The following is a 15624-nucleotide window of genomic DNA, read 5'->3' as shown; positions in this document are numbered from 1 at the left end:
CTAATTTCAGCAGTCATATTGTGTTTCTCTTACAAATGCTTTTGCAATGTAACCCTTTTTCCAGTGTGGAACAATTCAAGAGGAAAATATGCTAAAAAGACAGAAACAGGAATAGAAAGAGAGAGGGTGAGCAAGCGACGACGACGATGTCAATGAACCAAATCATGTGGCTGGGATAAAAGGGAAAGCAGCAAACATCGTCTTTAAGATTTGCACGTCCCATGCACACTGCATCCAGCCAGATGTTCGCTCACATCTTATTTGGGATGGTGACATTAGCATGATTTGCCTTTTTTTTCATGAAACTACTTTTGTTTTGCTGCACTTATCATACCCACAAGAATGTTGATGCGATGATTTCTGGTGGAAAACTGAAAATCATTTTCGATTCAAAAAGTATTTCGATTTTTATTCTTTATTTTGTCGTAGATTATTTTCTTGAGAATCATGTAGAAGTCATTGTATTCGTTCTCTTAAATGGAAAATTGCGTCTTAATCAATCTGTGAATGCTCAAATCGCGTAAAATATTTACTGGAGTCAAATGAAAGAAATCATTGCCCTCCATCGCTGAATACGGTCTATGCGACAGAAATTTTACGCACCATCTAAACTATTCTGATCCTTGTCAAACAACAACAACAAAAAAACGGAATGATACGACAAAAAGAGCAATGTCCTCGAGAAAGCAGAGATTAATATGGGATATTTTTATTCATATAAGATAAAAATTTCGCATAAAAATAACAGATATTTTTCAAGCATTGTGTTCAACGTTCAACGCGTTCAATGTTCAGAGTCCAAAAATATCTAATATTTATCGCGCGTTGTTTTCAGCGAAACGCATTAATACACAATAGCGATTCTGCACACACAGAATCGCTGTTTTTTTCGTTATACTCTTCACACTTACGATGAGCTGCGGCGGAGCGTGCATGCACATGTTTCGCTCACTTCTTTCTTTGAACACTCTTCGTGTGTCAACACAATGTCTGTGTGTGTATCGCTTGTGCCGTCATTTGTAAACGACGTCAATGAGCTGGGTACAAAGAGTGTCGATCGAAAGAAAAGAGCAAAACATATATATGCATGCATCGCGCAGCTCATTGACGTCGTTTACAAACGACGCAACAAGCGATATGTTATACCTAACTTCATATCATTTCATACAACTGTCATTTCACACGATGTAAATATGAAACAACTGAATGTCATTTAATAAATCAGTCTATTCTCTAACCTCAACTACAACAGTTTGGCGACGAAGGCGACACGCGAAATGCACTAATAGTCACAGTAAAAAAATTAGTCATTTGATACGTAAAAATAAATTAGATACAGTATTTTTTTTTTTTTTACATACAAGTAAGTCATTGAATTACGGAAAGATGACTGAAGAAACGAACCGAGTAGGAGCTGCGAATCTGGAGGATGGAAATGATCAATTTCATGATTCCATTGCTACGTTACCAGCACAACCGGCACAAGTACCGTTTGCAATTGAACCTTTTTGTTCGGAGGATACCACATGGTCACGTTGGATTGAACGATTTGAAACTGCATTGGAAATTTTCAATTGTGCACAAGGCCGTAAGAAGAAATCGTTTTGTACTACATGGGCTCAAAAACGTACAACATTTTGTGTGATCGAATTTTCCCGAAACATCCGAATGATTTGATTTACGAAGAAATTGTGCGTGAATTGAAGTCATATTTCGATCCACAACCGAACGAGATGGTGGAGAATCACCGATTTCGGCTGAGAAACCAAAAAGAAGGTGAATCATGCGATGATTTTATCAAGGAATTGCGACGATTGTCGGCACATTGCAATTTTGGTGAATACTTGGATACAGCGCTACGAAATCAATTTGTGTTCGGATTGTCGTGTCATAATGTACGTGTGCGTTTGTTGGAGAAGAAAAATCTCACGTTGGCGACCGCCGTTGATATTGCGAAAAGCATGGAATCATCAGCTCGTGGCGGCAAAGAAATTCAACCGGAGAAAAGTGAGGTTAATTTTGTCCGTGACAAAGCAAAGCATGACACAAAGAAACATCCGAAACCACATACAACGAAGTCACACAACTCGTCACATGCGACGACCGATACGACTACCACAAAGAAGAGTCGTAATTGCTTTCGATGTGGTAGTGCACACCACATGGCTTCATCGTGTAATCATATGAAGACAACTTGCCGATACTGCGGTATCAAAGGTCACTTACAGTCCGTATGTTTGAAGCGGAAGAAGCAACAAACACATCAGATCGAGGAGAGTGACGTACAACATGTCGATGAGTTGCTGTCAATAATGGAGAGTAACATACTACACGAGGAACAACACGTTGATGAGCTATTGGCGATTGAATCGCATACTGAAGATTTGTTACACATTTCCAACACCGAATTACGCTCTAAATTTTTGTGCAACTTACTAATAAATGATATTTCTATTTCTTTTGAAATTGATACAGGAGCTCCCGTGACGATCATGAGCTTAGTGGATGCGCGGGCACATTTCGGTGAATTGGAATTGCATGACAACGATTTGGGACTACAAAGCTACACGAAAACACCCATTGAAGTTGTTGGGTTTATGTACGTGTCAGTGACGGCACGCAACGTTAATTCAAAAGTATCCAGTACAAAAGTGAAACTGTACGTGGTCAAATCGGATCGTAAGCCACTTTTAGGACGAGAATGGTTACGACAGATCAAACTTGATTGGAAATCAGTTTTTGAGAAGATGATTTTGTCACCGGAATGTCAAAATCTACACGCAATTGCTACGAATACTACGACTACATTGAAATGTTTGATTCAACGCTACGAACACTTGTTTGCAAAATCAACTGGAACAATTACTGGTACATTGGCTCGTTTGCCAGTCAAAAAGGGTCAATCGCCGAAATTTTTCAAGGCGCGACGAGTTCCATTTGCCTTAGTACAAGCCGTGGAAAAGGAAATTGAGAAACTCGTGTCAGATGGTATTTTGGAGAAAGTTGAGACGAGTGAATGGGCTACTCCAATCGTACCTGTACCAAAAGGCAACGGTGAAGTACGAATTTGCGGAGATTACAAAATTACAGTGAATCAAGCATTGCTCGTTGACGAATACCCACTACCTACGATTAACGAACTATTTAGTTCCATGGCGGGAGGCCAGAAGTTTTCGAAAATCGACTTATCGAAAGCGTACTTACAAATGGAAATTCATCCAGAGGATAGGGAATTGCTCACACTTTCTACACACAAAGGGTTATTTCGACCAACGAGACTCATGTTTGGCGTGGCAAGTGCGCCAGCCAAGTTTCAACGTTTCATGGAAACATTACTTTGCGATATACCAGGTGTTACGGTATTTCTTGACGACATCAAAATTACTGCTGATAACGACGAGGAGCATTTGCGGCGTTTGCAAGAGGTCTTGAAACGTTTACATGATCACAACATGCGCGTCAATTTGGAAAAATGTGAGTTTTTGCAAGACAAAATCGTTTACTGCGGATATGTCATCGATAAGGAAGGCATTCACAAAGTGGAAGAGAAAATCGAGGCGATTGTCAACATGAGTACACCGCGTGACAAAGAAGAGGTACGTGTGTTTCTGGGTTTGGTTAATTATTATGCACGATTTTTACCAGACTTGAGCTCAACGTTGTATCCGATTAATCAATTACTCCGAGATACCATTCCATTCAACTGGTGCAACAAATGTGTGAATGCGTTCGATGAGGTGAAACGATTAATGCAGTCCGATTTGGTGTTGGCACACTACGACCCAACGCAAATTCTGGTTTTAGCGACTGATGCCGGTCCATACGGTGTTGGAGCGGTGCTCAGCCATATCTACAAAGACGGTTCAGAGCGACCGATACAATTTGCATCACAAACATTGTCACCAACTCAACAAAGATACAGCCAGATTGACCGCGAGGCGTATGCGATAATTTTTGGCGTGCGAAAATTTTACCAGTACCTTTACGGAAGGAAATTCATTTTGGTTACCGATAACAAGCCAGTTGCACAGATTTTTTCGCCGTCGAAAGGTTTGCCATTGATGTCGGCTACACGAATGCAACATTATGCGATTTTCCTCGAATCATTCGATTTCAAAATTCAGGTGAAGAAATCAAAGGAAAATGCCAACGCGGATGCATTGTCACGTTTACCAAATCCGCTTGATACGTACAATTACATCGAAGAAAGTGAGTTAATCGAAATCAATGCGATCGAAACTCTACCGGTCAGTGTACCAGAATTGGCCGATGCTACGGATAAGGATCACACTATGCGAAATTTGATTCAAGCACTGAAACATGGACGTCGTTGCGAGAGTAAAGATCGATTTGGCATTGAACAAACAGAATTTGCACTTCAACGAGGATGTTTGATGAGGGGAATTCGTGTCTACGTTCCACCGACCTTGCGCGAACGAGTTTTGTATGAGTTACACTCAGCACATTTTGGAGAGACTAAAATGAAAAGTTTAGCGAGAGGTTATTGTTGGTGGCCAAAAATGGATTGTGACATCGAGAATTTAGTCAAGAATTGTCGAGATTGTCAAAGCGTCCGACCAGAATCAAAGAAAGTCATCGTACATCATTGGATGACACCAAATGAACCATTCGAACGAGTGCATGCCGATTTTGCCGGCCCAATCATGGGTAAATATTTGTTCATTTTGGTTGATGCATACACGAAATGGCCCGAAGTGCGAGTCATACCGAATATTACGGCCGAAACAACCATTGCGGTGTGTCGAGACATTTTTGCTACGTTTGGCATACCAAAATATTTCGTCAGTGACTGGGGAACGCAATTTGTATCTGGTGATTTTCAAGCATTTCTCAAAGTCAATGGGGTTGAACATCGGAAAGGAGCACCATACCACCCAGCTACAAATGGACAAGCAGAGCGGTACGTACAAACGTTTAAGAATAAAATCAAAACATTGAAATGCTCAAGAAACGATTTGAAGAAAAACATTGCAAACATTTTGTTGGCGTATCGTCGTGCAATTCACCCAGCCACGGGCAAATCACCTTCAATGTTAATGTTTGGACGTCAAATGAAGAATCGTTTAGATTTGATGCTGCCAAATGAACACAAACAAGAAGAAGAACACGTGAACATCGGAAAGAATTTCAACCAAAACGATCGAGTCGCTGTTCGTGATTATTTGTCGAATGAAAAATGGAAATTTGGCACAGTTTCGCAAAAATTTGGCAAATTACATTACGAAGTTCAATTGGAGGATGGTCGTAACTGGAAGCGACACGTCGATCAAATGCGTAAAGTCGGAGACGAAATCATTTCGAAACAATCAAACGTTCCAAGTGTTTCGAATGAACCAACGAAAACACCAACTCAAATTTCCGACAATGTCGAAACTTCTATGCAAGCACAATCGTGTGTCAATGAACCAACACACAATCAACCTACATTCATCGCTGAGGAGCCATCGAAGGAGTCACTACCATGCAATTCTAATTTACCGATTCCGTCGATGCCGTCTGCTGAGGTTATGAACGACAAAGGAGTTCCATCGCACAACGAGAGTGAACGAGTAATGAGAAAATCAACCAGAGTTCGACGACCCCCAGAGCGGTTGCAATACCACTGATTGAATAATCAACTTAAATTTGTTTTCTCTTTTCAATTGCTTGTTGCATAGAAGATCGAATTAAGTTTAAAAAAATTTTTTTTTTTTCTTCTTGAATTATTTTAATAAAGAATAGATAAGGAATTTTTCATTTTTTTTGCGGGGGAAAAGCTGTTATACCTAACTTCATATCATTTCATACAACTGTCATTTCACACGATGTAAATATGAAACAACTGAATGTCATTTAATAAATCAGTCTATTCTCTAACCTCAACTACAACACGATATACACACAGACATTGTGTTGACACACGAAAAGCGTTCAAAGAAAGAAGTGAGCGAAACATGTGCATGCACGCTCCGCGCAACTCATCGTAAGTGTGAAGAGTATAATGAAAAAAACAGCGACTCTATGTGTGCAGAATCGCTATTGTGTATTAATGCGTTTCGCTGAACACAATGCGTGAAAAATATCTGTTATTTTTATGCGATATTTCTATCCCATATGAATAAAAATATCCCATAGTAATCTCTGCGAGAAAGAAAAAAGAACCTGCAACAGACACAAAAACCTGTACATTTACTCAAGTAAATTTGGCGTCAGCTCAACAATCATGGTCTCAGTCTACAGCAACTTGACAAACATGAAAATTGTGTACCGAGGAAATATCGTTGAAATATCACGTTATGTTTAATATTCTCTTTCATGTTAACTTTTAGCTCAGTTTACATTTTCTGATTTGATTATGTATAACAGCGGCTGTTTCGGCGTTTCTTTTTGCTTCTTCATCTTCTCGAGTTGGCCTATACATTCGAACGACGTCGGGAATGTGGGTATTTGTGTTTCGCACATATGGTGCGTTATTCATATGATTCATTCCACTTCGTCGACATTGTTGATGACTCCCGTTGCTGCTGCCGCTCCAACTTCTCTACCGTTCGCTCATGAATGGAATCCGATCATTTCGTGCGTTTTTTCCTTCTTTCAAACCGCCAATATCAGATGATTTAAAAGTAATTCCGATGGCAATCAACATGGAATGCGATAAAGACAAGATCACTGAAGGCAAAAGTGATAAATGAAAATATGAGAATTGTGTTAAAATATCGATCCAATCAATAGAACACAGGGAAGATCTGGTCTTTCGAAAAAAAATTCTACAGATGAATTGTGTAACAATCTGATGTTTAAAAAGGGCATAATCATACTTTCATTTGATCACTCAATAAATAATGTCGATGAACTCTGAACACTGATTTCCAAATCGGCTTGTTGAACACTTTAATTTGAACGTGAATCACCCATAAAAAAAATCTCCGCTTCATTTCAATAGATTCATTATTGCTCATATTGGTGGATAAATTACTGTTTACCCAACGGAAAATTTAAATGGAGTAGCAGCAGCGAACGGAACAGAAGAAAAACGAGCACATCAATGTGATAAAATGTTAATTACCAGAACGGACTCGAATTTATGTTTAGCATTAAAATTCTAATCTCCATTCGGAATCGAGATCTAACGATAATGAATGATATTTAATGTTGAACACATGTTGAAGGATAATCAGGGGCGTCTGAAAAATGATATTAGATTGAATGTAATGAGAACATGATGGATAGCCAACTGACCCAGTTGTCAGAAGGTCACGTGCAAGCAAAAAATGCAGTTTCAGATGCACCACGATTTATTCGGAGTACGACGTATCAGCACGGGCTTATCGAGCAAAATCACAATTACATAAAAACATCATTTACAACACAAACGCAACCTATTTTGTTTCGTATTCACACAACTGTGCATTCAAATCCCTTTCAGTGTCTGTCCGATGTTTGCGTAAAACAAGAAGTGAAAGAAAGATACGATGTAATAATACGATGGCGCCAACACATATTGCGATCAATGTGTGTTGCAAATCGACCTCAAACTGAGACACCACTCAAAGCAGCGATCAAACATGGCGTTTTAACGGCTAAATTCATGAATGAACTAATCTCAACGTTGAATAAATAACGAACGATGACGACGATGTCGACGTTCAAATAGATCTCAGCTTTCAATGGTTTCGAAGGGAAGCACGTGTGAGATTATTCTACTGGCTTCTCTTTGTCAACGATTTGAACTCTCATTCGGGGGGCCTTTCAGTCTAAGCCATTTTCAGTTTCCAAGAAAAATTCACTCATTCACAACCGTTATTTTATACAATTACATAGACGCTAAGTCTATAGCTTTCAAGGGTAATCATATTTTAAGCACAACACTGTCACCGAGTATTATCCGTATCATTCATCCAGTTATGCTTTCATTGAATATTTCTTCTATATTTTTTTGTTGTTCGTTGTGTGTGCTATATCGAATCGCGTAGCACAATTCAAGCACGTGGCATTTATCAGATGAGATGTAGCTAAGTGAGTTGAATGATACAGAGAAAGAAGAAATTCGTGTAAGTAGCTATAACTTAGGCCTATTTTTTCATTTGCATACAGTACGCCCCCGCAAATTAGAAATGAAATGTCCCGAGACCATTTCCAATTTGCGGAGTTTTCTAATTTCTGAGGTTTTTTCAATTTCATCCAAAAACGGTGTATCAAATGAAAAACTGATAGGGGGAATGATTTGCTTAATTGAAAACAATATATTAAACACTGTTCAATCAAGTATTGTGTGTAAATACATGCTTATAAGCAGTTATTATAGTGATTATAAATATATAGTAAGTCTGTTAGTTACTGGATAAACTACTCCTCGGAACAAAACGAAATAAATGATGACCTAATCGGTTTCGATTTGTTAATGATTGATGATTGATGATTGACGCAGACAATATTGAACAGATTACTTCGTGACTTAATTTTTAACTTCATGGTAAACGTCGAAAATCTCAAGCTGATCTGCTAATATAGTTATTTAACGAAATGGAAAAGACTTTCATCACATTTTTTCATTAAAAATGAAGTAAATTTCTCTTTGTCTTGAATTAAATGATTCGGAAACCCCGTAAATTAGAAATGAACCCCGGAAATTAGAAATTTTCCATACAAATTTTCAAACCTGAAATTCATTTCTAATTTCTGAGGTTTTCTAATTCTCGGGTTTCTAATTTGCGGGGGCGTACTGTATGTAGAAGATATTTAATGAATATCCTGATGTAACACTCGCTGATTTTTCAATTGGTTCCAAGCACGACAAAGTTCCGTCTGTTAAACAGACTCTGTTTCTATCCAAAATGCATGCTAATTATTATGTTGAATGTTTCAAGTAGATTTTCTTCTTTTTTATTTGCTTTTGTTTGTTTTTTATTGTTTTCTACTTTTTCCACATTATTGGCGGTTGTTAAGTCCGGCAATAAACGTCGTCTATATGATTCGAAAATGATTTGCAGTGAATTTGTTTTGTGTAAGCTTTTGTTGGTATGCCGAAAGAGATATGGCCAGGCCGAAACGAGACTGAAGAAAACCAAAGTTTGTTGGCCAAAAAAAACAAAATTCAGCACTTTATATCCATAGCTAGTCGTTTGATGACGTCGCGAAATAAAATTATGATCCATATAAAGTTTCTCGCCGCTCCATAATTCTATTATCGATCCACCAGCTGAAAAATACAATTCCCCCTTTCCCCTTGACATTTCATTTTATCATTAATTCGCACGCTACTTTAATTTCACGTTCATTGGTCCTTGATTATTTCTTATGACCAGCGGCTATGCACTCAACTTTGGCTAATCTTTCAAATGAGCGTTTGCTAATAACTAAGAGTAAAATGTACACCAATTGTCGAACGAGCGAGTGAGAAGTGAGAGACAGAAAGAAAACGCCAGCATTTTTATGCTATTTCATGGAAAATAAATCAACGAATGAATGAGATGGGACACAAGGCAATGGAAAGTGTTGGACTGTCGAACAGTGTGAGAGAGAGAGAAACGAAATGAGCCAAAAAGTGCTATGGAAATGTAATTTAAATAAATCTCGATACAAAAGCTCACTTATTTACTAAAATTACACCTATTTAACGCTCAAAGGTGTGCGCATGAAACACAAATTACTTCTGACACTTTGAGCTGAAATTCGGTTTTAATTTATGTGTTTCGGTCACCTTTTTTTCCCCTGCACCAACGTATAATCATCGGTTTGGAAAGAAAATTCAACGAAAGTACGAACAATAGTGCAGGTGTGCACATGGGGTTGGTTTTATTAACCTTCAAGTCTGTCAGGAAAATAGTAGCATTGAATTACAGTGAATTCATGTGAATGAAGAGCAGTAGAAAGGGTGAGAGAGAGATAGAATGAGACAGTCAACCAATTGCAAGCAAATTGTTTGGATATGCATTTCTTCAAATTGAAAGATTAAATGAATAGACACTTCAGATTTATGCGTGCAATTTGGCTGAGTGCAATGTTTTATTGACTTTCCCACTTACTCGTTATATCTTTTCTTTGCATTTTTCATTATTGCAGCAGTACTCATGAAAATTACGTTGAAAAATCTTTGCTGCTATTCCATTTCCAAGATAGCGAAAACCTGCTCATTTTTGGCAAATTCAAAAGCACACATCAGCAGCAGCACCAGCAACAACAACAATAGTGGCAAAAAAACGGTGATAAAATTTATCATGCTAATAAAAGGGTCATTGCTGTGAACGTTTTGACGGGCATTCCCATTTTTATTCAAACGAATTGATTTAGATACAGCAGTTATTGAAAGTTATCTTCAACGTTTAAGTGACTCCCGAAATCCCCATTGAGGTGAAATAAAACGGAATCAAACAATTCTGATTGCAACATTTAACAGGCAATTTCGGATGCTCATAAATTCCCACAATATATTCAATTTCCAGAGGGAAAATCTTCTTGAAACGTTCCTCTCTTCGAAAGGCATGTATAAACGAGAGATAGAGAATAATTATCGGAAATAGTGGATATGGTGGCTGCATCGCAGAAAAAATTATCTGTCCCCAAATCACATCGGCCAAAGGTTAGAAAAAGAAACCGTCAAATCACTCTTTATTGACTACAAATACACATAAACATTCGCATTTTGGCAGTGCCTAAAAAATCAATAATGCTACCAAATACTTTGAATACTGGATTTATAAATGAACGTAAGTTGTGTTGGAGAATAAAAAAAATGAATCAAATTAAGTATTCGATGTTTCGTTTATTGCAGAGATATTTTCACTGAATATCTTTGGGGTGTTGCGGCATTGATATGTGTTTTCTATACACATTTTTTCCCTACGCCAAGTCATAATAATGCGTTCACAGTTGTTGCTTATGATGACCACGTTGTGCAACCCTTGTAATAAAAATAAATCGAAATTTGGTGTTGGCATCATAAAAACGATCGTAAATGGCTTTTGTAAAATTAATGTGCAAAAAAAAGGCAAACGATATTTGTGCGAAATTTTTTATTGCATCGCTCTCCCATCCTTCTCGCTGTTCATTCATATAATACCAAGTGCCCGCTTGACACACAACACAATACACACAGCAATACGCAAATGATTGTTTTGCTCCATCTTTTTTTTATTGACTGAAGTTTTAGAAATTTGTCAGCACTTTCGTCGTGTCAGACGATAAAAGCTTTTTTTTCTCTTCACTTTCAAACAACAAAAACACGAAGCCAGCCGAAATATGTAATGCAAAGTATAATTGACCGAATAACAGAAATAAGTTTCATATATATTTTCTTTTGTTCACCACGTAAATTCCAATAAATATTCATCAATTACTTTTACAGTAACCCCAGCTGCTTGGTTCAGCCGTTGTTGGCAAATTTTGTGTCGCAATTTCTGCCAAACAACATTTGAATTGGGTGTGCGCACTTTGCATAATATTCATGAATGAAAAACCAAATCGGCCATGTAACGGCCGTAGTTGTATATTTTCGAAAGTGTTTGCGTGTCTGATATAATTGAATTTTAGGGCGACCGACGAATCGTCTAGCGCCTACGAAATTGAGCTTTCGTCTTCTGAAATATTATCGCGCGCGCTCCATTTATCAAATGAAAAAAATACAAGAAAAGCCTAGACAGAAGCCAACAGAAAAAAAAACGCAACAAAACAATAAAACACCAAGACCAATTTAATGCCTAGATAATCTCGTGATGGCAAGGAAATATATATGGGCAAAGCAACATTCGTTTAGAAAGCACTCAATGTCAAGTCCTGAAATTCAATGCGTCACTCTGAAACAATTGGGAAGGACGTGCATTGTTTTTGGCAAATGCATTTAATAAGTCTTATGATCTGGTAAATCAAGTAGCATGAAGTAACATTTTTATTGCACGTATTCCTATAAATTTATCAAGTCATGCTCAAGTCTGAAGCTGCAGAAAAAATCTCGCGGACTGTGAAAGTAAGACATATAATGCAAGCGGACATTATCGCCAACGCTCATCAGCACTTAATCCGTGTTAAATCATCTTAACTTATAACACTGTTTTCTCTGTGGCAAGAGCTTCGCGAGACAATCGAAGGATTCGAAGCAGTGAACACAAATAGTTGTGTACGACGAAGAAGCAACCACACAAAAAAGACACGTCGGATTAAATGGTAGGAAAATTCGTAATTTCGACCACAAAATACTCACAAGATGAACACCATCATCACAAAGGTAATGCCATTATTCCAAGCGCCAAATATTGTGTGGCCATTCTCATTCAATGGAATCTTCTTTTTTTTCGTTCTTTCTCATTTTCGTCGGAGAATATTTTATTAGTTTTATTGTCGGCCAAATGAAATGCGCAAAATGTACTCCGACAGCAGTGTTCGTTCGGTATACTTAAGCATGGACAATCTGCAGTGCTCGACCATAATGTAGTACAAACACCTTTTAAATACATAGCAGCGCAACAATGGTTAAGAAAAGAAATGGCAACGGGTGTCAGTGGAACATCTGCAAATAAGGGCCACTACAATAAATTTCAAATTATACGTACAAACAACGGGATAGCAGTAGACAGAGTGAACATTGTCTACGGAATTTCACCATTTGTTGGAATACTGTTAACGGTAATGGCGACGATTCGGATTTCATTTCATTTTTCTGCTTTTTTTTCGTCTCTTCTTCTTTCGTTTTTGCTCCCAATATATCTATTTCGATTACCGTGAACGATCCGAGAGAGCATAGAGCAAACTAAAAGTTCATTCCCATAAAGTACATGCAGCTGATCCATTTGAACTCAATGGCAAAAAAAAACTTACATAAAAAAAATAAAGGATTCTCTCCAAATGTTTCGTGATTTTCGATGAGGTTAGGTGTTTTCGTAAACTTTGTTTGAATTCATTGTTTGTTTTTATGTTTGCCTGCAGTCATTGTGTAACGAATGAACAGCGTGCATTGAATTGTGCGTGCAATGCATTGGTTAAATTCCCTGATCCACCACTCACTATTGCATTATTTGAGAATGCAATGAATGAATTCGCCTATCTTAGGTCATACGATGTATGGTTTGAAGCAGGCGTCTGATGGTGTCATCATCAATGCAATGATTAAAATTATATCGTACGCTTGCTGAAGGCAACCTTTGACTTGTCTCAACAGTTCTTCCACAGCTCTCAAGCCAACCGTGTACAATGTGCATGTACAGCTTGTGACGCACGACAGCCACGATAATAATGTCGTAGCTAAAAGTCCATGATGCATGAAAAAGACCAACACGTAAGAGAGTGTCTGTGATTGTTGGAGGTACGGTGCACATGTGCTAAGGGAGTGCGCTGACGACAAGTAACACGAACAGTAGCAACAACAATAACGGCCAGGCGAAGAAAAAAATCACAATCGCTTTCAAAGGACTTTCGAAGACGATTAAAAAAATACCAAACAAACGAGAGGATGGAACGGCGAAAGCAAGAGAGAGAGAGAGAGAGAGAGAGAGAGAGAGAGAATGTGTACGAAAATGAAAAGACATAAAAAAATAAAGCATAAAAACAACGTTGTACAACGAGTACGTGTTAAACAGAGCTACTAAATTCTTCATTTTCACTTCATCTGTTGACGCCGAACTTGAGCACCGATTTTAAATGCAGACACCAACCGTACGGAAAGCATGAGCAAACGACTGGCGGAAAATAAAACACAGAATCCATCGTACGAAATTTGGTGAATGCCATCAGTCAAACTTGGATGCCGCATTACTTTTTTTCTCATTCGTTCGTTCGTTTGTTTGTTTTTCGTCCAGTGAATTTAGTTTTTCATACACGTTTTTCGTTACCTTTTCGTCTATATACAAATATATTATAGAGAGTATACATTTTTAGTCAGAATTTCTTTCAAACTCTCACATCTCCCTCTGGACTAGAACAATCAAGCTTTTAAAATGGCCCACAAAAGCGAAACTACAATAAACAAGTTTACGATCGGCCGACAGTCCACCATCTAATTGGCTGTTCAACTTTCAAAGTGTCTCTGGTCAAATCACTAAAAACCACAAACCTCTCTCTATCTCACTCTCACTCTTTATCTGTCTGATGAGTGTTTGTTGCGCGGGCTGCTTCTATATATTTGTGGACATTTGCGGTGTTGGCACTTTTTATCTGTTAAAGAACGTCAAGTTGCTGACAAAGTTTTCGCCGCGTCGTTCGTTTATTAACGTTTGCTCCGTTTCATCGTTCAACAAGAGTAGGCATTCACTCGTAATCATTTCACGTAATGCCCCGACCGTAATCATTATTATCCTATATTTTAGCGCGAAATTATGCAGGCGGCAATGCCATGTCCAACGTACAAGCTTCTTTTCAATTGCAACGTAATTAATTTTTCACTTCTTTTTCACCCATCTAAATGGACAGGCCAATGTTTTGCTAGACCTGTCACTTTCACTCGAAAATGGAAAGTACTGACGTTTTTCCTTTTGAATGAATTTCCGTACGGCTTTTGGTTGAATGAGAGCCAATGCTGCGGCAAAGCTCATACCTTATACAATGATCACTGCACAACGTAGTATTCATTCGAAGAGAGTATTTCGGTTTCAATCAGCAAACGGTTTCCCATTGTAAGCTTTTATCTATTTATAAGTTATGTTGGCTTGATTCACTTTGTCTGCGAATAAAAGTGATAAAGAGCAATTTTTTTTATTTTCCGGGTCCTTTCGATATATTCTCCATATTCTTGTTTAACCCTTTGACGACCAAGATTGAACGGATGGGAATTTTGCAATTCTGATTGCAGATTCGTGCTCAGCGAACCCAAAAACTGTATAAAAATGTTATCAAAAATTAATTTTTTTAACTAGAAATATGAAAAAAATGATGGGACATATATGTCCCATTGGTCGGTAACGGTAGCTACCTTTGTATGGAAAAAAATATGTCTCCCATAAGAACTACGTGTAAAATCTTTTTCGTTTTTAAAATATTCAGAATTGTTTTGAACCGAAAATGGTTTGAATTGTGCTTTGTTGTGCCCATTTAATCACGAATTTATTGATATTTTTGTAAATTTTTGTGTTTGAAAATTCGCGAATAATGGCCAAAATACAGGGAAATACGGGGTATTTATTTACCTTTACCGACCAATGGGACACATATGTCCCATCGCGCCAAACGCAATAAAAAGTGGAAAAAACGTTTTTTCTAAATAAAGTCGATGATTTTTGGAAAGTAATGGACATTTCGCACATTATTCCAAATTTTCAGCTTTAAAAGTTCCACCGTTAAAATTATATAGCATTTGGCGAAAGTTGAAAAAAAAGTTAAGATTTTTTGACTTTAGAGTGTTCTATCCAATTGCGTTTACAAAAAATATCCAATATTATGGTACTTTCTGATAGCTACATTAATTCTCTTTCAAACGAAACCAATTTTACTAAAATTGGTTAAAAAATGTAGTTATTACAGATGAAAAACAAAATGGGACATATGTGTCCCATTGGTCGTCAAAGGGTTAAGCAGACTTTGAAGTGGTCTTGATGCTATATGGGTGTTCTTTACCGTCTCTTTGAAAAAAAAAAGAGTATATTTTTGGTAAATCTATGCCAATGTTGTACTTATCTACAAATTTTATTATATTTCTGATAA

At 37.6% G+C, this 15624-nt stretch overlaps 1 protein-coding gene across 1 annotated transcript; it reads left to right on the top strand.

Annotated features, from left to right (window-relative positions):
- Nucleotides 1-1256: 1256 nt before the first annotated feature.
- LOC129577946 (uncharacterized protein K02A2.6-like) lies at nt 1257-5883 on the top strand. Its single transcript, XM_055465823.1, has one exon. The coding sequence runs from the start codon at nt 1614-1616 to the stop codon at nt 5625-5627; it is 4014 nt and encodes a 1337-aa protein (XP_055321798.1). The 5' UTR covers nt 1257-1613; the 3' UTR covers nt 5628-5883.
- The last annotated feature ends 9741 nt before the right edge of the window (nt 5884-15624 follow it).

Source organism: Sitodiplosis mosellana, unplaced genomic scaffold, assembly GCF_009176505.1.
Source record: "Sitodiplosis mosellana isolate CC-2019 unplaced genomic scaffold, AAFC_SMos_1.0 Smas_scaffold_6226, whole genome shotgun sequence".
Lineage (NCBI taxonomy): Eukaryota > Metazoa > Arthropoda > Insecta > Diptera > Cecidomyiidae > Sitodiplosis > Sitodiplosis mosellana.
The sequence above is the reverse complement of the archived record's forward strand: the minus strand, read 5'-3'. Positions and strand labels throughout refer to the sequence as shown.